Source organism: Portunus trituberculatus, chromosome 18, assembly GCF_017591435.1.
Source record: "Portunus trituberculatus isolate SZX2019 chromosome 18, ASM1759143v1, whole genome shotgun sequence".
NCBI classification, from domain to species: domain Eukaryota; kingdom Metazoa; phylum Arthropoda; class Malacostraca; order Decapoda; family Portunidae; genus Portunus; species Portunus trituberculatus.
The window spans coordinates 11915044-11940043 of record NC_059272.1 but is presented as its reverse complement, the minus strand read 5'-3'; the positions used below and the strand labels follow the sequence as shown (position 1 = coordinate 11940043).

The window sequence follows — 25000 nt, the reverse complement described above, 5'->3', positions numbered from 1 at the left end:
AGTGTTTCCTTTTATAATTTCACTAGACCTAGCAGAACATTAAAAAAGGCCTGGAAAAAAAAAACATGAAAATATAAAACTTTAAATCACTCACGAAATCACGAAAAACCATAAAACAAATTGTCAGTGTGTTTCATGTTAGATCTCTCTCATTTATATGTCGAGAAATATTAAATACACAAATATCAACTCCATCCCTCCAGTCGATACAAGCCTCCTTTAACAGACGCTTTACTCTTACCTAACACACCTTACTGGCCACGTCTTACCCAATGACTGAGGATTGATGCTGTCTTCATTATACCTCGTAACCTTAACTCTCCTCTATCTCTCTCTATCTCTCCCTTTATTACCCATGCCGTGCTCTGTCACCTGTGTCACTTTCTCCCCTCCTATGCCCAAAGCAAGCGTCTCTCATGAACAGTGTGAATGGTGGTGATATTTTTTACCAAATGCCTCAAGAGTGAAAATAATACCTTTCTCCACAGTGACGTTGTAAGACTCAGTGATCTTAAATAGAATACTTTAGGATTCTAGAATTATACAAACAATAAAAGTACCATTGTATTTCTCTCTCTCTCTCTCTCTCTCTCTCTCTCTCTCTCTCTCTCTCTCTCTCTCTCTGTGTGTGTGTGTGTGTGTGTGTGTGTGTGTGTGTGTGTGTGTGTGTGTGTGTGTGTGTGTGTTAATTCTGTTACGTAAATATTGGAATCTGAGACGAAAGGCAGTGATGTTTCCTGACGCCTGGTGCTTCCTTTCCGGCCAACCAGATTGAAACCAATGCAACCCTCTATGTGTGGAGGATCCGAACTCCGTGACCCACTCAATGTAAAGCCAGCACGAGAGAGAGAGAGAGAGAGAGAGAGAGAGAGAGAGAGAGAGAGAGAGAGAGAGAGAGAGAGAGAGAGAGAGAGAGAGAGAGAGAGAGAGAGAGAGAGAGAGAGAGAGAGAGAGAGAGAGAGAGGAGGGGGGGGAGGGCATGAATGCGCAGTGCACTAGTGTGGGAACTCGTGTGTTGCTCCATTTCCCCAAAACAAAAGCATAGGAAAATTCCAATATAACTTGCCAGTACAATACCTTCCTCCTATCGACACCTGCACCACCCTTGTCTGAAACACACTTCCTCTGTCTCCCGCAGGATGCCTTCCGGGCCATCACGAGCGGCGGCTGCTGAACGATCTACTCAAGGACTACAACAAGTTGGAACGACCCACCCAAAATGAGTCTTCAGCCATTGTGGTGAAGCTCGGCCTCACGTTGCAACAGATAATCAACGTGGTAAGTAGACACGAAGAGGGAGGCACGAGCAGAGAATATGTGACTGGAAGGGGGGTATGATGGTGATAAGAGATGGTAAATGAGAAGGATTAAAGACAAACTAAAAAGAATCAAATGAAAAAATAATTAGACGGAAAAAAGAATGGAGGAAAACATCAAATATGAAAGGAAAAAAACTACTGGTAAGACCGAACGCGAACAAGATCCCCTAATGTACGTACATTATTCAAGTGACATTTTCCTTAGCAGTAACCTCAGATGTCTTGTCTTCTACCATCTATCACTAGTTTTTCCATGACATGACATTATTTTTACGTACAAAAGATTTTGTTTGGACCCCAACGTTCAGAGGAGGTTCTCCTCTGGCGCTTTAGAGCCGTCACCGGGAATTCCACTGAGTCCACAGTAATTATATTATCGTCTTGAAAGTTAAGGCGAGAGTCTGACATTACCAACAGGTGGTCAACAACTCCTTTGGTTCCTGACCCTGCACAGTGTCCGATTCAAGCAAGCGTCGAATAAAGTTGCAAGGAGAAAGTTGGACATGGCTCCCACATCTAACAAAGATGTCTAATATATAAGCTTGTCCAAATCTTTGGAACAAGCAGGAAGAGCCCGAAAAGACACTCCAACACTATTTTAAAAACAATGTCCGTGTGGATGAGTCGACAATAGATAAATATTTTTTGCAGGTGTCCGACAAAGATACGAAAAAAAAAATAACAAATGAGAAATCGAAATATTTTCGCCATCATGTGTATTATTACCATAAGTGTCGTTTACTGATGATTACATTTAGGTTTTCTAGAAATTATAAAAAATGGATACTTCCAGAAAAATTAGATATGAAATACCATACTCAAGCTCAAATAATTTCCAAGTCAGTCTCAAGTAACTCGTGCAACAACTTTCCAATATCGTCACGGACATCATTCGTCTTTAAACAGAATCATCAAAATTGGTCAACAAAATTACAAAGGCTTCTGCTACAAGGTTATCTTCTCGACAGACCTGTCATTCAGGATAACAGAATCCTGGGTTAATGTTTACTACAAGTCCTTGTCAGTAACTTATGACACGACTAGATGTTTTGGTAGTATACTCACTGTACTTGATGTTTATGATTCTTCTTCTTTGAGGCTATTATTGACTTGCATTGATTCAGCAGGTCCCAATATGGAAATAGATTCTAGCTTTCTTCCTCCAAAAACCCCTCTTTCTCACAGTCCCCAAGATTGTGAAGAGTAGAAGTAGAAAACAATAGGAAATAGAGCCGCGCAGCCAGTCTTAATATTTACTGAATATTATATCTCGATGTTCAATGGGAAAATAAAAAGAAATTATCGTAAACATTAACCCTTGACGTAGCGGTAAATATTAACGCATTGTCAAATTAAGATCCTAATTCATCAGTTTGAAAGAGATGTATTCAAGAAACACAATGTAATACAGGCTCTGAAACGTCTGGTAGACGTCCCTCGCCATTTAATGTCACTCAATAGTCAACAGCTGACGCGAGGTGTCAGTTTACACTTAAGCATCTGCGGGGCAGAAAAGGAATGGCACCAGCACTGGGAGCTATGGAGGAGCCATTTCCCATTACAGGGAGGAAGGTGACACGTGTGTAGAGTAAGGGAACGTGGATTATGTTAATGAGGAGAGTTCAAGCCTACTTAGTTTCCTAGTTTATGCACAATGTATACAGACTGTACAATATATACAAAGGCTGGGAAGCTTGCAATACTGTTCCTGGTGTCATCATGAGTTATGTGCATTACATTTCCTTATGTTATCATCTAACCACGGTCGTGAAGTCCGCAGTTGTGACATTTGTATAAGGATCGTTACAATCTAATGACCGTTATGCGAGTGTACCAATTACTCACTTCATGACCGTGATTATATGAAAACATCACGAAATGGAGGAAGTGAAATGTGTGTGTGTGTGTGTGTGTGTGTGTGTGTGTGTGTGTGTGTGTGTGTATAAAAATATAATAAAAATATAAAGGAAAATAAACTCCAAGCGGAGTCTGTACCTTGCACTGGTGTCGCCGGCGTCCGTCACAGAGACAAACAGGCAGAGAATATTACGTCTCTCCGGCAGCTGCCCGTCAGTTCCACTCACCACTGGCTATTCACGGCAACGTTTGCACCACACTACCATAAAATTCACAACGCAAAATAATGACAACACTGCGTAGTTACTCAGTCAAGAGACGTGCGTTGTGAAACCTCCCCGCAACAATGAGGTACTGGCGGCAGAAGCCTGACCAAACCTGACGTCTCGAAACTTTTCTCGGTTCATTTACGAGGTTCATTGCTTCGAGAACAATTTTATAACGTTTTAATTATGTTTGATTCTTCATCTTAAGATGTATATTGGCATAATACTTATAAGATATACAGAGCAGGTATTAGGCATTACAGAAAAAAAACAACAACATTTGTTATTGTATATAAAGAGAGAAGATATAAAACATGATGGAAACGCAAATGACAACTCCATCACAAGGCCTGAAACGCATAACTTAATTACCAAGTTCACTACAAGGCCCACAATGACTACGTGCAAACATCGTGCTGAGATGCCATGTATATCATTACCTGTACTTAATGTACGTACACAACAGTGCAACCTACCATAAAAAAAATATGAAGCATTCTTTTTCACAGCTGTCATCTAAACAACCACTTGTACGTACCAATATGACATTTTGGCACAGCTGATTTGACACCGTCCTTTGATTTATGACACCGCAGTGCATTATCACATGTGTTTCATTAAGGGGTTCACGTTTGGTTGTTAAGAGGACGTTGACAATAGGAAAGCAGGCATTAGAACAAAGATGGTTTTGCGTGACCTATTGTAGTTATGACGAGCATCATTCAACCACCTCTCCCTCTCTCAATGCCTTCCTTTTATCCTCTATCCCTATAGCCCACAATCTCTCTCTCTCTCTCTCTCTCTCTCTCTCTCTCTCTCTCTCTGGTACACACACGTTTAACAGTATTCCACCAAATTTCTTTCCTATTTTCTTAGCATTCCAGATATGCCAAAAAGTTAATTTTTCTGGTAATCTGCCAGACTTCTGACAATGTGGGTGCAAATCTTCATGGACTTGTGTTGTTTACGTCCAAAACTTTTGACTTAGGTGTGGTAATAATCCAACCTTACTGTCACGAAGTTTCTGGTGAGAAATATTTTCTGTGGCAAGGTTTTCAATACATTGGGGGGAGACTGGTTCATTCATTTACTTTCTCATTGGGTCGCGCTGTCAACAGATGTTACCTGATCACCATTGCGTTGTTTTGGTGAGTTAATAATTTTCAGTATTTCCCTTAATCCCTGATATATATATATATATATATATATATATATATATATATATATATATATATATATATATATATATATATATATATATATATATATATATATATATATATATATATATATATATATATATATATATATATATATATATATATATATATATATATATATATATATATATATGGTGTCCCGCGAGTTAAGGTACATACGCAGGGATATATATGATAGTTCAAGTGGATCTGGTTAAAAAATACTCTATTAACATATGCTGTTTTTTGCTTTATTTAGTTACAAATTTAAGGTGAAAATAGAGCGGTGACCTGTGTTGCGGGAACCGCTTGAGCAGAATGGAGGAGGAGGATCAGCAGCAGCAGCATTAGGACGCGGCCGTGTTTCGCTATAACCTGCAATATCAAGATAATGTGTACAATGCAAACGCCGAAAAACCTACAAAAACTATTCAAAGATGAGATTATTTATTTTTTTTTGGTTTATAAATGAAAAGAATGTAGCGTACATTAAACATAACACAGCGTTATTTTATTACACCGTTTTATTCGTACTTGGCAACTCACCACAGCTGGCCAGAGTCTCGTCGCGATGAGTTCCCGGGCTTGTAAATTAATGTCAAGGCTCACAAGCTTCCTGTCATGTGTTCCTGCGTCTTTTAATATTCAAAGCTCACAAGCCTCTTGTCATGAACGAAATTGAATAATGTTAAAAAACTTAAATAATGTCTTGATTGTGACATTTACAGGATGCGAGAACACATCATGACAAGAGGCTTGTGAGCCTTGAATATTAAAGAACACAGGAACACATGACAGGAGGCTTGTGAGACTTGACATTAATTTACAAGCGCTGGAACTCATCGCGACGAGACTCTGGCCAGCTGTGGTGAGTTGCCAAGTACGAATAAAACGGTGTAATAAAATAACGCTGTGTTATGTTTAATGTAGGCTACATTCTTTTCATTTATAAACCAACAAAAATAATAATCTCATCTTTGAATAGTTTTTGTAGGTATTTGGGTGTTTGCATTGTACACATTATCTTGATATTACAGGTTACAGCGACACACGGCGGCGTCCTTGCTGATGATCCTCCTCCTCCATTCTGCCCAAGCAATTCCCGCAACACACGCCACCGCTCTATTTTCACCTTCAATTTTTAACTAAGTAAAGCAAAAAACAGCATATGTTAATAGAGTATTTTTTAATCAGATCCACTTGAACTATCATACACAAAGAGGTTTGAATTCTATGCAATACATACTCGCAAATATCCAAAATGTCTACTGAAATGAGGAGAGACTAGCTTAACAGTGTTCTATAAAACTTTCCATGTTATTTCAAAACACAAGTGCGTATTTCTCCATCCCTTCACCCAGCCCGTTTTATAACTCATAAACTGAGCACGAGGGATTAATTTTCGTAATTACGAGACCCATCATTGATGATGGGCTTTCATCCAGTACATGAAGAAGCGAAACTATTAAGACTGTTAAGCTGAATTTTCTTGATGTCAGTGTTCAAATGTTTGAAAGCCTCCTCAAAGAAAGAATAATGTCTTGCCAAACCTGCAAGGTCATTGATGCACAAATGGTTCCATAAAACAACCTGCTACGAAATGACGTAGGTGAACAGTCTGGCTAGGGGTATTATAAACTCATTCCAAGCAGGGTTGCTGGTGTATGTGAAAAGGAACGATTCGATTTTGCCAGCCCTTCCTGCATACAGATGATGGCACATAAAACTTAACAACGGAATATAAACTTAAACTGCCTCCCATATTTCCCTGCCTTCACTGTGTCTTGTTGCATCTTGGAGAATGAATCTAGCTCGTTCGTGTACACTGGCCATGAGCTTCACTGGCTACAGGAGTGCCATGGGACCTTTCCGGAACTTTGAGTCATGATGATGATGCTGCTGATGCTGATAATGATAATGATAATAGTAACAATAATAATAATAATAATAATAATAATAATAATAATAATAATAATAATAATAATAATAATAACAATAATGATAATAATAATGATAATAATAATAATAATAATAATAATAATAATAATAATAATAATAATAATAATAATAAATCAACAACAATAAAATGAAAATAATAATAATAATAATAATAATAATAATAATAATAATAATAATAATAATAATAGTGATAATAACAATAATAATGATACTACTACTACTACTACTACTACTACTACTACTAATAATAATAATAATAATAATAATAATAATAATAATAATAATAATAATAATAACAACAACAACAACAACAACAACAACAACAACAACAACAACAATAATAATAATAATAATAATAATAATAATAATAGAAGCAATAATAATAATAGTAATAATAATAATAATAATAATAATAATAATGAAAATAGCAATAACTCTAATAACAACCATCATCATCATCATCATCACAGCGAGACGAGGTCCTGGAAGGCGGAACACCTGTGTGAGCCTCCAGGTTGCTCTGGCGATGCAGCGCCCAACTTAAAATACTGGGCAATGGTATTAATATTATATTGATTCTCTCAAAGAGTTATTTTTTGCGAGTATAAATATATTTCCGTCTTCCTCAATACAAACAATATTAGATTGAAAAAAAAACATTATTTACATTTTCATTAAGAAATGTAAAATGATTATCATGCATTAATTTTTATTCATTCATGGCATGTCCGTGATTCATATCTTTATATTGCTTCGAAAAATTAAGAAGTGATTATTTAAAATCAATGTGTCATAAACCATTCTTCTTTTTTCAGTTGCATTATGTGTCAACTCACAAATGTGTATCATGCTGTACAATAGACTCCTACGTACTCCTTCCCACTCGTTTTCCTCTCTTACAGGTTATACATATTTGTGTTTTAGTGACTAGCTCCACATCCCTGTTACACTGCTTTTCAGTATGAATCCGAGACTAAACCTGCAGCTGAAGAAAAACTACACCTAGGTTTGACTAAGACCAGAGGACAGTCACACAATATTCTGTGTCAGTCAATTGATGTACGTAGTTTTCATGTATGACGTTCACATGTACAAATACACGGGTAAATGACACCTCCGAAAGATGTAGAGCTGCAGAGATGCAGTTTTTAGGCAAAAAGAATCATAAATTTTGGATATCATTGAGTTATGCACTTTTTTCAAGATGAGTCGATATTGAAAAGGATGGGGATATATTTTTTTGTGTGCATGTATTACCATCATACCAAAGGGTTATACAGTGTGTAAAAGTATTTGTTCATGTCATGACAGATAATTAGTAAAGGTGTTTAGATTCAAGGACACTTAATCTCTCTCATTAACTCAATCAATGATTCCACGAAAGTGAGGCTTCTTTCACAATAAAGACTTTCTACTGAATCTTTCATCACTAGTGTATATCACACTTCAGCAAATATTGCTCGATCACCACGTTTCTCCAGGAGAATAAAGGCTTCAGAAAAAAAAAGACTACTACATCCAAAAGTCTGAATTTCTTTCAACAAACAAAGTATCGTCGGTAGTTAAAAGAAGTAACCCTGGAATATATTACTATCAACTTTACTGTAATATTGATGTTCGCTTCATGGTAAAGGTCATTCGAAAGGTATTCTTACTTACTGCAATAAAGCAAATAAAAGGAAATCATTTTCGTATTGTCACCGAGAAACCACATCCTCCCGCCAAGCAGCGTTGTCACACATAGTACACACAACAACACAGGAATGGCGTTGTCGTTATTCAAGTATTTGTGTTCGCCTGCATAGATACAGCTACTTTTAGCAGATAATGTATTCAACGATTGGATTCCTTTGTGGGGAATGACCTTAATGTCTTTCTTCGTCTCTTTTATAAAAGTGTAAGCTACCTCGTGACATTACAGCTCTCTGTAATTTGTTTTGATCCAAGCTTTTTTTTTTTTTTATTGATATGGTGAAGTGTTGTTCAAGAAAGTATATTTGAAAACTGATCACCTGCATTAGACTTATCAACAAAATATTGATAAAGTACAATAATCATATGGTATAAGACTCTATCAACAAAATAACCTTGACGGAGGATAGCGCGCCGGCACCATCTATCCAGGCAGATCTCCCTCCCGCTGCATAAATGTCAACCAACTCCAACTCTTTTTTTTTTCATTTTTCGCAGCTCTTCATTCTTTTCACACACTGAAAAAATGGTCCTCTGTTTCCTCATTTCCATTCTCTTCCACCTTCTGGCCAGTCCTTATGCCCACTCTCTCTCTCTCTCTCTCTCTCTCTCTCTCTCTCTCTCTCTCTCTCTCTCTCTCTCTCTCTCTCTCCTTGTCCAAGGCAACGGCACTCTCGCTCAACCCTCCACCCTGCCTTCCTACCTCACCTGTTTCCTCATCCCCGTGGTCTTCACTACCGCTACCGCTCCTCTCCCATTCACTCCTCTTCTTCATCTCTCCACACCTCCCATACTCTTCTTTGCTTAATTTCCTTCTCGTCCCATTATCTTGCTTTCGCGTCCTCACTCATCTCACCAACTTTATTCTCGTCTTTTGTCTTTCCTCTTCCTTCACTCTCGTTCCCGCTTTCCCTACCCTACCCCCCCGGCTCCCAAAAAGAAAAAAAAAAAAACTTAAAGGTGCAGTGGACAGTGCATTCCCTCCCAATCATCCCCACAACAGCTTGCATTCTTTTGAAACCCTCCGGTGCCCGCGGGAAGGCACCAGGGTCACAGTGCAAAAAGTATTCACTATTGCATATAATCTAAAAAACAGTTAGAAGAATATAGAAAGAGAGAAAGAGAGAGAGAGAGAGAGAGAGAGAGAGAGAGAGAGAGAGAGAGAGAGAGAGAGAGAGAGAGAGAGAGAGAGAGAGAGAGAGAGAGAGAGAGAGAGAGAGGACAGAAAGAATGAGAAAGAGGGGAGAAGAGGATAAAAAAAGTTGATACATAGATACAAGGTAGGAAATAAAGAGAGGGAGATGAAATGGGTGAGAATGTTCGAGAAAAGATATTGAGAGAGACAGGAGGAGGAGGGAACCAGACGGGAGATGAAAGGGTAGGGAAATTGAGGAGGGTTAGAGAGAGAGAGAGAGAGAGAGAGAGAGAGAGAGAGAGAGAGAGAGAGAGAGAGAGAGAGAGAGAGAGAGAGAGAGAGAGAGAGAGAGAGAGAGAGAGAGAGAGAGAGAGAGAGAGAGAGAGAGAGAGAGAGAGAGAGAGACAGACAGACAGACAGACAGACAGACAGACAGACAGACAGACAGACAGACAGACAGACAGACAGACGGAAACTGAAACAAGGAAGTTGAAGAAGGGAAGAAAAAATTAATCTAAAGTTTTTTTTTCTTATAAACATCAATAGCAAAGGAGTCTCACCAACCGATATCTACAACAGAAGTTGGTGAAACAGAGTGTGAATGACTGTCGCAACGATGGAGGGATCTGGAAGGTTCTGCTGGTGTGTGCAAACAGAGGAATTGCTTTAGAGGTCATGGGGAGGGCGGTCTGTGGCGGCCGTGCGTCGCACTTCAGTCCAGTGAACCTCTTTGTCTTCCTGCATTTGCAACGATAATGTGATCAGGCGAGATGTATAGATTTTTGTCTCTAGGTTCACTGAGATTACCTCGGCACTTCCCGCCTATTACAGGACCATGCACAGCACCACGCTCCCACAAAGCCCAGGATGTCACTGACGCGTCCAAATGGCATTCATTAACGCCTGCCTTTCTCAATCCAGTAATCAGCGATGTTGACAAAGCCATCGGACTCACAGCCAACGTCTGGGAACAAAGAAGCAGCTTCTTGTTCAGAGGCGTTTGAAATGTGGAGGATAGGACGTATATAAAAGAAAGTTATTTGATCAATATGAGAAATAAATGTGAAAATGAATATATATAATACGTTTTATAACTGGAATGCGGGACACTATATTTCCAACAGTGAATAAAACAAATGTAGCAAGAACTTATTTGTTCAGGAAGGAAGGGAGGAAGGAAGGATGGAGGAAGGAAAGGAGGAAGGGTGGAGGCAAGCGAGCATGCAAGGAAGGCAGAAGGGAAAGAGTCTGGAAAAAAAAAAAAAAACGGGGAAGGAAGAGAACAAACAAGAAAATATTAGAAAATAGAAAGAAAGAGAAACAAAAACAGAACTTGTCAATCAAACAAACAAAGAACCACAAACATAGTGGAAATGAAGAGATGTAAACCAAACAAAGAAATCTGTGAACAGAACCAAAGAAAAAAAAATACAGGAAGGGGAGGAGGCAAAATGTTGGCAATAGAGAGAAGGAAACAAAGCGTAAAACAGGAAGCAAAGCAGAAAGTAAAGACGTAGACAGAGGAAGGGAAAAAAGATAAAAGAATAAAACACACAAACTAAAAAATCACAAAGAGGTAAAAAGAAGAGAGCAAGTAAGGAAACGTGAAGGACAAAATATAGATAGGAAGTGAAAGAAGATATTCAGTTGTTAAGAGAGAGAGAGAGAGAGAGAGAGAGAGAGAGAGAGAGAGAGAGAGAGAGAGAGAGAGAGAGAGAGAGAGAGAGAGAGAGAGAGAGAGAGAGAGAGAGAGAGAGAGAGAGAGAGAGAGAGAGAGAGAGAGAGAGAGAGAGAGAGAGAGAGAGAGAGAGAGAGAGAGATCATCGTAGAACCAATCACAGGAAAAACATTGAAAAAATAGTAAAAAAAAAAAAGATGAAGGTAAAAGAAGCAGTGGAATGAAAGAAAAAAACAACAACTGGAATAATACAGAAAAAGGGAAGTAAGAAAATGAAAAAAATGAAATAATTTTTACGAATATTTGGGTTGTTGAAAGAAGAAAGAGAAAAATCTATTTGATCTCTAAAGCGGAAAGAAAAAAAAGACAAGGGAAACAGACCGAACACTTCCTGAGAGGCAAGTTTTGTGGGACGGGAAAATTGACGTGTTTATCACATTTTGGTAATTATGACCTTCTAGACAAGACTAATTTAAAACACTGTATAAATTGTTTGTGTGAATTAAAATTACTTCCTATACAAGCCGTGTGTGTGTGTGTGTGTGTGTGTGTGTGTGTGTGTGTGTGTGTGTGTGTGTGTGTGTGTGTGTGTGTGTGTTTTGACGTGGTTGTATTATCCAGCTCTAGCTCCGAGGATTTGAGATAAGCCCGTGTTGTTGTGACTCCGTATCTACTTTTTATACTATTTATTTGGAACTATTATTCACTGAAGCTTTACACTTTATTTCAGTATCGAGAGAGAGAGAGAGAGAGAGAGAGAGAGAGAGAGAGAGAGAGAGAGAGAGAGAGAGAGAGAGAGAGAGAGAGAGAGAGAGACAGACAGACAGACAGATAGACAGAAAGACAGACAGACAGACAGACAGACAGACAGTGTGTGTGTGTGTGTGTGTGTGTGTGTCTCTCTCTCTCTCTCTCTCTCTCTCTCTCTCTCTTCCGCCATGCTCGCTAACATTAAGCTAACAGGCGAAAACAGACACTCGCTTTACAGAATGCCCTTGACATTACTGGCTCGAATCAACAGAGTTCCAGCATATTATCGGTGAAACAACCAAACAGAAAACAACGAAGAACTAATAGATAAAAATTCGTTCATTTGTTGTTAAGGTCCTTGTAGAAAATTGGTAAAGTAACATAAAAAAAAGATAACAGTGCTTGTTGTAGCGGCTCTTTTTTTTTACAATATTTCTTTTCTTTTATTTTTTACATAATGCTTGCTGTATAATGATGACTGGTATTTTTGTTACAACTCTGCCGCTTAGCTTGGATGGCTGACATTTTTTGTGGAGACTTTGTTAGTCGAGCTGGGCCTTGGTGGCTCAGGCAGATTTTCAGAATGACGCATTTGCTGAGACTTATACCTCCACCGTCCAGGCGCCGGCGAGGATTGTGCTGATAGGAGGCACTTGAGCGCTCACCACTGAGCCGCGGCTCCCGTCATATCCTGTTATATACAGTGGAATAGTTAAAGCAAAATGCGAAAAGAACAATAGACAGCTACAGACCTGATGGTCCTTAAAGTAAGGAAACACGAGTGCATGTCTAAAGCTAACAGGGAAATTCTGCTGGAAAGATAGTCAATAAGAGAGAGAGAGAGAGAGAGAGAGAGAGAGAGAGAGAGAGAGACTACACTAAAAGTGGAGGTCTTGCTCTTACGTTTAAAAGCATGAAGCAGAAGATAACGGAAGAGACGACTGCTGCAGAATATTTTTCTACGCTCCGGCTGCGTTGGAACAGCACACGTGCTTAATTCCTACCACTATCGTTCTATGAGGCGTGTATGTCAGCAAACAAAAGCAGATCTCATTGCCTCCTTTGTAAATTTCAATGTTTTTCACTTATACTATGCTGTTTATTTTTACATTAGAATGACTAAAATTTAGAATCCAAGATAATTTTTTCCACACTGAATCTTTCTTTGTATGACTACATGAGTCAACACAATCCCATGGATGACACAACAGTTCACGTCAATACAAGCAGGCTTTGATTTTCTGAATCGTCTCAGCCAATAATTTTCCCTCTCCCAACAACTTGTTTTATATTCCGTACATGCAGTACATCTGCCACACAGGAGGATGTTCAACTCAATCACACATCCTTAAATTTGTTGGAGTCACATGTTTTTTCCATCTCGCCGATTCTCTTCGTCTGAAAGACTCTTGATTCTCCCAATCACCACGGCAGTATTGCATCGCGCTCGATTTCATGCTTCCTTTGTATTTATTTTCATATCCATTCTGTGCATCTTACTGGTACAAAAAAAAAATAACGAGTATCTTCAATCATGTATCCATTTTACTGATATAAACTGTTTCTGTACTTTCTCCTACCTACGATTTGAACAGTTTAGAAAACCAGTGTAATAATAATTCGGAAAAAATTGTTTATCTTTCGAATAACAGTTTCGAGAAACGGGATTTAAGGAAGTTTTATAACTCTGTTTTGTCCTTCTCAAATCTACTTAATAAAAAGAGATCTCTTCATGTATCCTCTATAATAAACGTTACCTATAAAGAAATATGATCGATTAGTTTTTCTTTTCTCGCTCTTAATCTTAGATACAAAATCTTGTTCTATCAATCCCCCAATCCATGTGATTCCTACCATGTATTCATATGTTCCTTGTCACTTTATTTTTCCTTTCCTTTTTCGCTCTTTTTTTCTCTTTTGCTTTTCTTGCCAATCCCTCACACCATCTGTTTCTACCGCGTTGCATGTCATAAGCTCCCTTAACGTTCCGAGTGAACATGCTCGCCTTGAAATACAATTATTTTTAGGAATGACAGACAAGTCTTAAGCAGATTTAATATCAATGTGTGTGTGTATGTGTGTGTGTGTGTGTGTGTGTGTGTGTGTGTGTGTGTGTGTGTGTGTGTGTGTGTGTGTGTGTGTGTGTGTGTGTGTGTGTGTGTGTGTGTGTGTGTGTGTGTGTGTGTGTGTGTGTGTGTGTGTGTGTGTGTGTGTGTGTGTGTGTGTGTGTGTGTGTGTGTGTGTGTGTGTGTGTGTGTGTGTGTGTGTGTGTGTGTGTGTGTGTGTGTGTGTGTGTGTGTGTGTGTGTGTGTGTGTGTGTGTGTGTGTGTGTGTGTGTGTGTGTGTGTGTGTGTGTGTGTGTGTGTGTGTGTGTGTGTGTGTGTGTGTGTGTGTGTGTGTGTGTGTGTGTGTGTGTGTGTGTGCATGATTACACGAACATACTAATGAATTTTCTCCGTCTTCCTAAGTTTACTATAGAAACTAAATCAAGATATCTTTATCGTCCATTTAACAAATATACTCTCATTTTTATAGCATGCAGATTATATAAACAAATATTTGAACTATTGATATATTGAAATTATAATCATATGTCTCACACATTTGTAACTAATTGTGTTCTATTTGCTTTCAGGATGAAAAGAACCAAATCCTTACAACAAACGTCTGGTTGAATTTCGTAAGTATTAATTCATCAAACCGAACCTTTCCTTTTATATTATCATCTTGAGGTAAACAAACACATTCAGCAGAGCAACATTCATTCCTTACAGTACTAAGAGAAAGACGTGACGTTGTAAAGCCTTTAAGATAAAAGGGTAAGTGATGAGATTCTTTTAACATTAAGTAATATAAAAAAGGATAGTGTAATGCCTTAGGTATCCATGAAAATAACAATCTACGCTACCAATTAATTCTTTTCGTTTCTTATATATAAAGACGTGAAAACTTCATTCAATTTCATATAAAATAAATCATATAAAGAAAGACTAAAAACAGAAGCATATCTAGAAGACAATTTATTGTTTTCATATTTGCAATCTAAGGACAAGGAAACCTTCAGTAACACAAAGAAAAAAATAATATAAGCAAAATCATCAATAAGGAGGAAATTACATGCAAATACCAACACGCCGCTCTTGGGGACGGGCGAAAAATTGGCAAAATTTTGAATTCATGAGAAAGGAGAGAAAAGCATCTCAGATTCTGAGATGGCAAGTGTGTCATCAAGCACCAGGAGGCCAAAACTCACATATAAAACACCTCTTCAAAGAGAGGGAAAAAAAGGGTCTTCGACCATGCAATAACTGCAACTACTTCCCTCTTTGTAATGACCACTTAAGGACCATTGTCGTTTTAACATATAGCTATCTATACCTACCTATCATTCTTTATATATATATATATATATATATATATATATATATATATATATATATATATATATATATATATATGAGACTTAGATAGTTAAATTAGTTGCAATTATAATAAATTTGTGAATGACACAGAGAGGCAAGTTAATTAGATTAGAATTGGATGCCTCCGTCCTGCAGACAGATTCAGATAGAGTGAACGAATGAACAGACAGATGGCAAATGCAAAGTACTTTTGCATAGATAGAGGAAACCAACACAGTAGGTATATAATACAACACGAAGCTCTGATAGGTTCAGGTTACGAAAAAGATTTAGAAATTATATTTAGCTCTGATCTCCGACTGAGAAAACACTGCAGAGGATAGAAATAATGCAAATAGGGTAATAAGATTAATGTTTAGGAGTGGTAAAAGCAAAAGTACTAAAGTAACATTGATGTTATATTTGCGCTGCTATATTTAGTGATGTACATCTTTAGACCCAACTTTATAAGAAGGAGGTAAGGCCATTACAATCAGCACAAGAGATAATGATTAAAAGGATACAGGGGATGAAGGATATTCCTTGCAAAACGTGATTGAAACTGTTAAATTCACATTTGTTGGAGAGACGCAGGATAAGAGCGGACCTGGCAAAAGTCTTTAAATGTTATAAAGGTTCTAACAAAGAGAACATGAGCAAATTTCTTAATATCAGTAACCGGGACTGTAAAGAATATAACGGTTTAAGATTGAAAAAATCAAGGCTTACGAAAGGAATATGAAGAAATTAATTCACAAATAGAGTGGTATATGAATGTAATGGACTCTGTAATCAGGTTGTTAGTCCTACGTTATGGAGAGCTTTACAAAGAGATTAGGTAAATATATGGATTGAGATGAAAGGTGGAAATAGGTAGATATATTCCATATGGGAACTGACTGCCACTTGTAGTCTTGATAGCTTCTAGCTTCTTGCAGCTTCTCCTATTTTCTTATGTTCTTATGTTCATATGTTCTTATTATCATAATATATTTTGATCTGAAATGTTCCCGCTTGACAGTAACAAATACTTCTGCTGCAGGAATGGACGGACCATAATCTGATATGGAACGAGACTGAGTACGGAGGCGTCACCGATCTGCGGATAAACCCAAAATACCTGTGGACTCCTGACGTCCTCATGTACAACAGGTAAGGCTTGGCTAGCATCACTCAGCTTCCCGTAGATATAGTGCAGGTTCATATGTCTGCGCGCTATCTAACGTAGTATATTGACACACAATGTAATGTAATCCCTTCTCACTGCAAGACAGAGAGAAAAGACAGAGACCTAAGCAAACAATAACTTCCAACAACAACTTCTTGCCGATAAAGAAACTAAACCGCTTGAATATATGGACACAAAAAAATATGAAAAAAAAACTTCGATATCATTATAAAAAGATAAATCAGAGTATAACAATACAAAATGGAACGCATAAAATAAACAGACTAATAATATTGTATAGAGTGAAGACAAACACGTAGGTTGTTCATATTTCACGGCTGGAATTTAGTACAAAGATTTAAGAATGACTGGTCAGTACATAAAGATCAATGATGGGAATAAACAGAAAAACATAACATCAAAACAAATAAAAGTATCACATAACATAATAGTAAAAACATCGAAATAATAGAAAAGAAGAAGAAGAAGAAGAAGAAGAAGAAGAAGAAGAAGAAGAAGAAGAAGAAGAGAGAGAGAGAGAGAGAGAGAGAGAGAGAGAGAGAGAGAGAGAGAGAGAGAAACGGACGAAAATAAATCTCACAATGAAGCATAGGGCACAGTGAGTGGACGCCAACTGATAGCAGGTGGGGAGGAGAAAGATCAGAAAAGAGGCGAAGAGATGGGACTGAAAAAGTTTGCTGGTAAAACTTCATACAAGCTGGAACACAGAGGACTGGGAGACCTTTGTGGAGCAACAAGGGAATTGTATTGAGCAGTAGATACGTACACATTAATAGAGGAACACGCTCGTATACACACACACACACACACACACACACCACGTAGTGTAGTGGTTAGCACGCTCGACTCACAATCGAAAGGGCCGGGTTCGAGTCCCGGTAAGCGGCGAGGCAAATGGGCAAGCCTCTTAATGTGTGACCCCTGTTCACCTAGCAGTAACTAGTTACGGGATGTAACTCGAGGGGTTGTGGCCTCGCTTTGCCGGTGTGTGTTGATGTGGTCTCAGTCCTACCCGAAGATTGGTCTATGAGCTCTGAGCTCGCTCCGTAATGGAGAAGACTGGCTGGGTGACCAGCAGACGACCGAGGAGGAGGTGAATTACACAAAGAGAAGAAGAAGAAGAAGAAGCGAAAAAGTAAACTGAGAGAGAGAGAGAGAGAGAGAGAGAGAGAGAGAGAGAGACCAGACGGACAAGCAGACAGACAAACAGAGAGTAGCCGTGCTCGTAGTTATGGAAAGTCACTTGAGGTGCTGTGTAATGTATTTTATGTATACGAAGGGGAAAAAAAAATCACTGGTGAGTTTTGTGTGGTGGAAGGTAGGCCTCGTCTTGGTGGTGGTTCGGACAGTGATGAGCTGGCAGACAAGGGCAAGGGGGAATACGTAACACAAAGGAAGGTGGCACTGCGCAGAAAGGATGGCACAAGAGAGAGAGAGAGAGAGAGAGAGAGAGAGAGAGAGAGAGAGAGAGAGAGAGAGAGAGAGAGAGAGAGAGATGTGTGTGATATGGGGTAAGGGAGGAAGGAGGAATGTTTGTCTTTGAAGTCTCGCCGAAAACAAGATTCTCTTTTTCATTCCCGTTTCCCACTCGTGGCCGAAACGAACCCAAGCCTTCATCTGTCGCTGCCTCACAAGATCGGTACTGTCCTCTCTCTACAAATTTCACAAAGGTTTTTCTACGTTCTTAACAAACAAGTTCCTCCACAAAAAATATGAGGTAAAAATATTAAAAAATAAAAATCTACCCAGCGTTTCCTATTATCACACACACACACACACACACACACACACACACACACACACACACACACACACACACACACAAGAAATTAATAATGATGCTGAGGACGGAAAGTGGACTGGAACGGGTAGCTAGAGATGATTTCTTAATGAAAGATGATGCAAACAGATGGCGGCAAGACGCAGGAATGAGAAATAGCAGTTCCTTAAATGATGTTACGAGACCCACCTGCTTGGAATGTTTATAGGAAGACGTACATAGAGGCGCCACATGATACTTGTAAGATCTAATAAGACTATGATAGCAGCTGGTATGCTAGTTTAGTTTCACTTTGTATACCACATGCAATAATATACAAGAAAATAAACACACATTTACATACAGGGCACGTTCTACCCAACCGCGCACCACCTCGCACCAAACACCGGCTCCCCCATAAAATACCATATTCAGCGTAGCATGGCGGTATATATAAGAAGAATCGCCTCTTACTTCCTCTTGCTTCACTGCCTGGATTAGTCTGAGGAAAGGAGGGGAGGTGTTGTTGATACGAAAGAATCCGCTGTACAAGGAACTCCTTATTCATATTCAGTATTCACATCCATAAACCTCTAGTTTGTAGTACTTGCATATCACTGACCAGCGCTTTGGTTCTTCTATTTGTCCTACCTTCCCCACTATTACGTACACAAAAGAACTTCCACACAACAATACCACGTCCCATACGCATATATACAGCAGTACGCAAAGAAAATACACAGACATGCACACACACACACACACACACACACACACACACACACACACACACACACACACAGTCCAACATTAGCATATCATACGAAGGACTTTACAGTTTTGAGACATGATTGTTTACCTCACCAGTTAGATAAGAGGAGGATATTGGAAGTGTTATTTTCGCGTTAAATTTCAAGGATCATTGAGCTCCAGATTTTCATTTCCTCGCTGCGAGCTGCACAATATAATACGGTCCAGTGCGGCTAAAGATGGAGTTTACTTTCGGCCGTCGTCCGTTTCTCGGCACGAGAGCTCTGGGCGGATAATGGCTTAGTTCGTACCTGGATATTCCGTGCAGTGTAAATATTCAGGTAATACCAGACTGTTACTGGGCGTTATCTCTCTGAGGCAATATCCGGGTATCAATTACGAATTCAATATCTTATTTTTCTATTCTTCCTTTTATTGTTATGTTCCAGATGGAAAACGTTTCTGTATCTACGAATATCAACCTTCCACCAACCTATCCGACCAAACTTCCAATTCCCCTCATTACACTTATGCTTCTTAGTATTGGCGTTTCTTCACCTCTTTCTAATGATATATTTTTTTTCACTTCCGATGGACGGAAAATGTTTCATGAAGGAACGTTTCGCCTGTGGATACTTTGATCTTAAAAATTATTAAAAAATTCATTGAAGTTTGTTTTTACGTTATAACAGCAGCACCATATTTACTGAAACTGAAGCCGGCTACTTGCCTTTGCCGGAGAAAATGAGCGAGGCAGGAAGTGAAAGGACGCGTTGCCTTTATAACATAAGTTATGCCGCAAAACATTTTTCGGTACATTCAACGAGCAAGGTTGACCTATTTTCTGATGCTTCCCAGACCAAAGGTTATGAAAGTACTGTAGTTTCTTTATCAATGTTACACTCTTGACGGTCATTGAGTATACATGCTCAATTGTTTGTTGTAGTCACCAGTATCCATTTAGGTAAAAGTACTCTTAATAAAACAGTTCTAATGCTAAAGCAGCCTCCAAGAAGATAGCTGTTTTGTGTCGCTTCTTTCAGTATTTTTCCTTCTTTATGTATTTTTTTTCTTTTCTATATAAAGAAGCAGACAAAATCCGAAGCTCCTTTTTGTTAGTTGTAAAATAATAACTTGAGTTTGATCATAGTATTTCATTAAATGAATCACATAGCTCATGAATCGACATGAAGACAAGACGGGACCAACGAGGACTTGAATAATGCACGTAGCTATCTATACTCGCCCTCGTTATGTTTCTACGTACATTATATATATATATATATATATATATATATATATATATATATATATATATATATATATATATATATATATATATATATATATATATATATATATATATATTGAATTTTTCCTTCAACTTTGATAAATCGACAGCAGCCTCAACACAGTCTAACCTTCTATGCCCTTTTCCTCATCTCCATTAGGGTAAATTAAGATCCTGGACGTGAGCAGCGCGTCCTCACACACCCACCCACACACACACACACATACTTGTTCCGACTCGCCTTACTCCTCACACTCCTCGCCAGGCTGACGCCATCCGTGTGATGAATGATGTGTCTCGTCGAACAAAGACTTTCCAACGCGCGCTGACCAGAAAAAGATGGCGGCAGCTGATACCAGTGACAATTAAACGGTAGAAAACGGATAAAGAAGATGTGGAAGAAGTTGAAGAAGGAAGAGAAAGAGAAATGAATAAGACTGAAACAGTAAAAGTGGTGTAATCGTAAAAGTTGTGCTTTATATTATGATATTTCTTTCAATAGAAAGCAATTTAAACATAATGTGTTATAAAATATGTTGGGCGTGCCACTAATGTACCAACCAGCCACTACACCATTGCAGCACAAATGATCAACACACGCCCCTACCTGGATAGTCAATGAAATGCAGCGTTCCGAATCAACACACGTTAAGTGCAGGGCCCTCGCATAATAACATGACCTTTTGCTTCCCAATGAAACATCTGTTTCTTTGTTATTGTTCGCAAGCCCACCTGCCACTACCTTCATTTCGTTTGCTCATGACAACTCTGCGTGAAAGTTTGAAAATTGTAAGAAGCATTTTGTCCAGTATGACACAGCCGAGTCTCCCGTGATTGTTCTGCCCATCTGTTAACACCTACAATGATAACGGTACAGCAACAACAACAACGAACAAAAATTAATGACAAACGGTAACAATAATATAGGAAATGATATCAATAATGATAACAGTGATGGTAATAATATTGACGATAAAAATGAGAATAATAATAATAATGATAATAATAATAATAATAATAATAATAATAATAATAATAATAATAATAATAATAATAATAATAATAATAATAATAATAATAATAATAATAATAATAATAATAATAATAATAATAATAATAATAATAATAATAATAATAATAATAATAATAATAATAATAATAATAATAATAATAATAATAATAATAATAGTAACAATAATAATAATGATAATAACGATACTACTACTACTACTACTACTACTACTAATAATAATAATAATAATAATAATAATAATAACAATAATAATGATAATATTAATGAAATAATGATGATGATGATAATAACACACATACATTACAAGGGCACTGGCCAAGGGAAAACAAAGTGTTGGAAAAAAAAATCCTGCTGGTTGCCAGGCCCTGTTAAGAGGAAAGTAGGAAAGAAAAACAAAAAATCTAAAAGGAGGGTCCAGTTAACGTAAGAGGTGTCTTGACACCCTCTTTGAAAGAGTTTAAGTCATAGGCAGGTGGAAATACAGACACAGGTAGAGAGTTCCAGAGTTTACCAGTGTAGGGAATGAAGGAGTGAAGATACTGGTTAACTCTTGCATTAGGAAGATGGACAGAATAGGGATGAGAAGAAGTAGAGAGTCTTGTGCAGCGAGGCCGCAGGAGGGGGAAGGCATGCAGTTAGCAAGTTCAGAAGAGCAGACAGCATGAAAACAGCGGTAGAAGACAGATAAAGATGCAACATTGCGGCGGTGACTTAAAGAATCAAGACAGTCAGTTAGAGGAGAAGAGTTGATAAGACGAAAAGCTTTAGATTCCACCTTGTTTAGTAAAGCTGTGTGTGGATCCCCCAGACATGAGAGCCATACTCCATACACGGGCGGATAAGGCCCTGTACAGAGCAAGCAGCTGGGAGGGAGAGAAAATGGACGAAGACGCCACAGGACACCTAACTTCTTGGAAGCTGATTTAGCAAGAGTAGAGATGTGAAATTTCCAGTTTAGATTTTTAGTGAAGGATAGACCGAGTGTGTTTAATGTAGAGGAGAGGGAAGTTGAGTGTTATTGAAGAAGAGAGGATAGTTGTCTGGAAGGTTATGTCGAGTAGATAGTTGTAGAAATTGAGTTTTTGAGGCATTGAACAAAACCAGGTTTTCTGCCCCAATCAGAAACAAGTGAAAGATCAGAAGTTAGGCGTCCTATAGCATCTCGCCTTGAGTCATTTAATTGTTGTTGGGTTGGGCGTCTGTTGAACGCTGTTGAATAATGCAAGGTGGTATCATCAGCATAGGAGTGGATAGGGCATTGAGTCAGATTTAGGAGATCATTGATGAATAATAGAAAGAGAGTGGGTGATAGGACAGAACCCTGTGGAACACCACTGTTGATAGTTTTAGGGAAGAACAGTGACCGTCTACTACAGCAGCAATAGAACGATCGGAAAGGAAACTGGAGATGAAGGTACAGAGAGAAGGATAGAATCCGTAGGAGGGTAGTTTAGAAATTAAAGATTTGTGCCAGACTCTATCGAAGGCTTTCGATATGTCAAGGCCGACAGCAAAGGTTTCACCGAAGTCCCTAAAAGAGGATGACCAAGATTCAGTTAGGAAAGTAAGAAGATCACCAGTAGATCTGCCTTTACGGAAACCATACTGGCAATCAGAGAGAAGGTTGTGAGCTGATAGATGCCTCATTATCTTCCTATTAAGGATAGACTCAAAGGCTTTAGAAAGGCAGGAAATCAAAGCTATAGGGCGGTAGTTAGAAGGATTGGAGTGGTCACCTTTTTTAGGGACAGGTTGAATGTGAGCAAACTTCCAGCAAGAAGGATAAATAGAAGTAGAGAGACACAGATGAAAGAGTTTGACCAGGCAGTGAGCGAGTTCGGAAGCACAGTTTTTGAGAACAACAGGAGGGACTCCATCCGGACCGTAAGCCTTCCGAGAATCAAGGCCAGAGAGGGCCAGGAAAACGTCTTTATAAAGAATTTTAATTTTAGGGATGAAGTAGTCAGAGGGTGGAGGAGTAGGAGGAATATGCCCAGAATCATCCAAAGTTGAGTTGGTAGCAAAGGTTTGAGCGAAGAGTTCAGCTTTAGAAAAGAAGAGACAGCTGTAGAGCCATCTGGATGAAGTAAAGGAGGGAAAGACGAAGAAGTAAAGTTGTTAGAGATATTATTGGCTAGATGCCAGAAATCTCGAGAGGAGTTAGAATTGGAAAGACTTTGACATTTTCTATTGATGAAAGAGTTTTTAGTAAGTTGGAGAATAGATTTGGCATGATTACGGGCAGAAATATATAGGGCATGAGTTTCAGCAGTTGGATGGCTACGGAACCGTTTGTGAGCCGCCTCTATCATTGACAGCACGAGAACAAGCAGAGTTAAACCAAGGCTTTTTAGCTTTAGGGTTAGAGAAAGTATGAGGAATGATAGCTCCATGCCAGAGATAATCACCTCTGTTATGCGCTCGGCACAAAGAGAAGGATCTCTGACATGAAAACAATAATCATCCCAAGGGAAATCAGAATAGTACTGCCTTAGTTCCTCCCACTTAGCAGAGTTAAAATGCCAGAAGCACCTCCGCTTAGGCGGGTCCTGAGGCTGCACTGGAGTGATAGAACAGGTAACGGAAATTAGATTGTGGTCGGAGGAGCCCAACGGAGAGGAAAGTTTAACAGAGTAAGCAGAAGGGTTGGAGGTTAGGAAAAGATCAAGAATGTTGGGCGTGTCTCCAAGGCGGTCAGGAATACGGGTAGGGAACTGCACTAGCTGCTCTAGGTCATGAAGGATAGCAAAGTTGAAGGTTTGTTCACCAGGTTGGTCAGTGAAAGAAGATGAAAGCCAAAGCTGGTGGTGAACATTGAAATCCCTAAAATGGAGATCTCAGCAAAAGGAAAGTGAGATAAGATGTGCTCCACCTTGGAAGTCAAATAGTCAAAGAATTTTACATAGTCAGAGGAATTAGGTGAGAGGTATACAGCACAGATGAATTTAGTTAGAGAGTGACATTGAAGTCTTAGCCAGATGGTAGAAAATTCTGAAGATTCAAGATTGTGGGCACGAGAGCAGTGGTGTCGTTACGCACGTATGCGCAACATCCAGCTTTGGATTGAAAATGAGGATAGAGCAAGTAGGAGGGAACAGAAAAGGGCTGCTGTCAGTAGTCACAGACAACTGTGTTTCGGTTAGGAAGAGAAGATGAGGTTTAGTAGAGGAGAGGTGGTGTTCCACAGATTGAAAATTAGAACGAAGGCCACGAATGTTGCAGAAATTGATAGTGAAAGTATTAGATGAAGTGTCAAGACACCCAAGGTCGACAGCAGAGGGGCAGTCCGACCTGGGGACATTTATGGTCCCCTCCCCAGAGGGGGACTCTGAGGCAGGGCGTGGTGAAGCCATTATTAAATTTTGATTTGAAGAGAGTGTAAAAGTGTAAGGTGTTGTAGTGTAGTGTAGGAAGTAGTAGAAGTTGTCTTTAGAGGGCAGGCTGCAGCTGCTCAATTGTATAAATGAGACCACAAAGGAACCGGGAAGAGAGGACACGGGGAATCACTCAGTCTGCAGCACTGCCTACATCCCCGTAAGTACCTCTCCTGGATATAATAAGAAGGATCACTAATGTTCTTTTCTCTTTCTCTTTTTCTTTTTTTCTCTGTATCAGTGCTGACGAGGGTTTCTCCAGCACGTATCCGACCAACGTGGTGGTGGCGAGCTCCGGCCTTTGCACCCACATCCCCCCCGGCATCTTCTTCTCCACCTGCAGGATCG

The 25000-nt window shown here is 38.9% G+C and overlaps 1 protein-coding gene and 1 long non-coding RNA gene across 5 annotated transcripts in view; one reads left to right on the top strand and one right to left on the bottom strand.

The window, feature by feature from the left end:
* The window catches only part of LOC123505543, a 101301-nt gene extending 97790 nt beyond the window's left edge, over positions 1-3511 (bottom strand). The window contains exon 1 of the long non-coding RNA XR_006675197.1: positions 3315-3511. This is a non-coding gene — a long non-coding RNA (uncharacterized LOC123505543). The remainder of the gene's footprint in view (positions 1-3314) is intronic.
* The window catches only part of LOC123505542 (neuronal acetylcholine receptor subunit alpha-7-like), a 429580-nt gene that overhangs the window by 358512 nt on the left and 46068 nt on the right, over positions 1-25000 (top strand). For all 4 annotated transcript variants that reach the window (XM_045256983.1, XM_045256985.1, XM_045256984.1 and 1 more), the window contains exons 2-5: positions 1139-1278; positions 14491-14535; positions 16299-16408; positions 24894-25000. The exon at positions 24894-25000 is cut by the window's right edge and continues 74 nt beyond it. In XM_045256983.1, the coding sequence (XP_045112918.1) occupies positions 1139-1278; positions 14491-14535; positions 16299-16408; positions 24894-25000 (402 nt within the window). The remainder of the gene's footprint in view (positions 1-1138; positions 1279-14490; positions 14536-16298; positions 16409-24893) is intronic.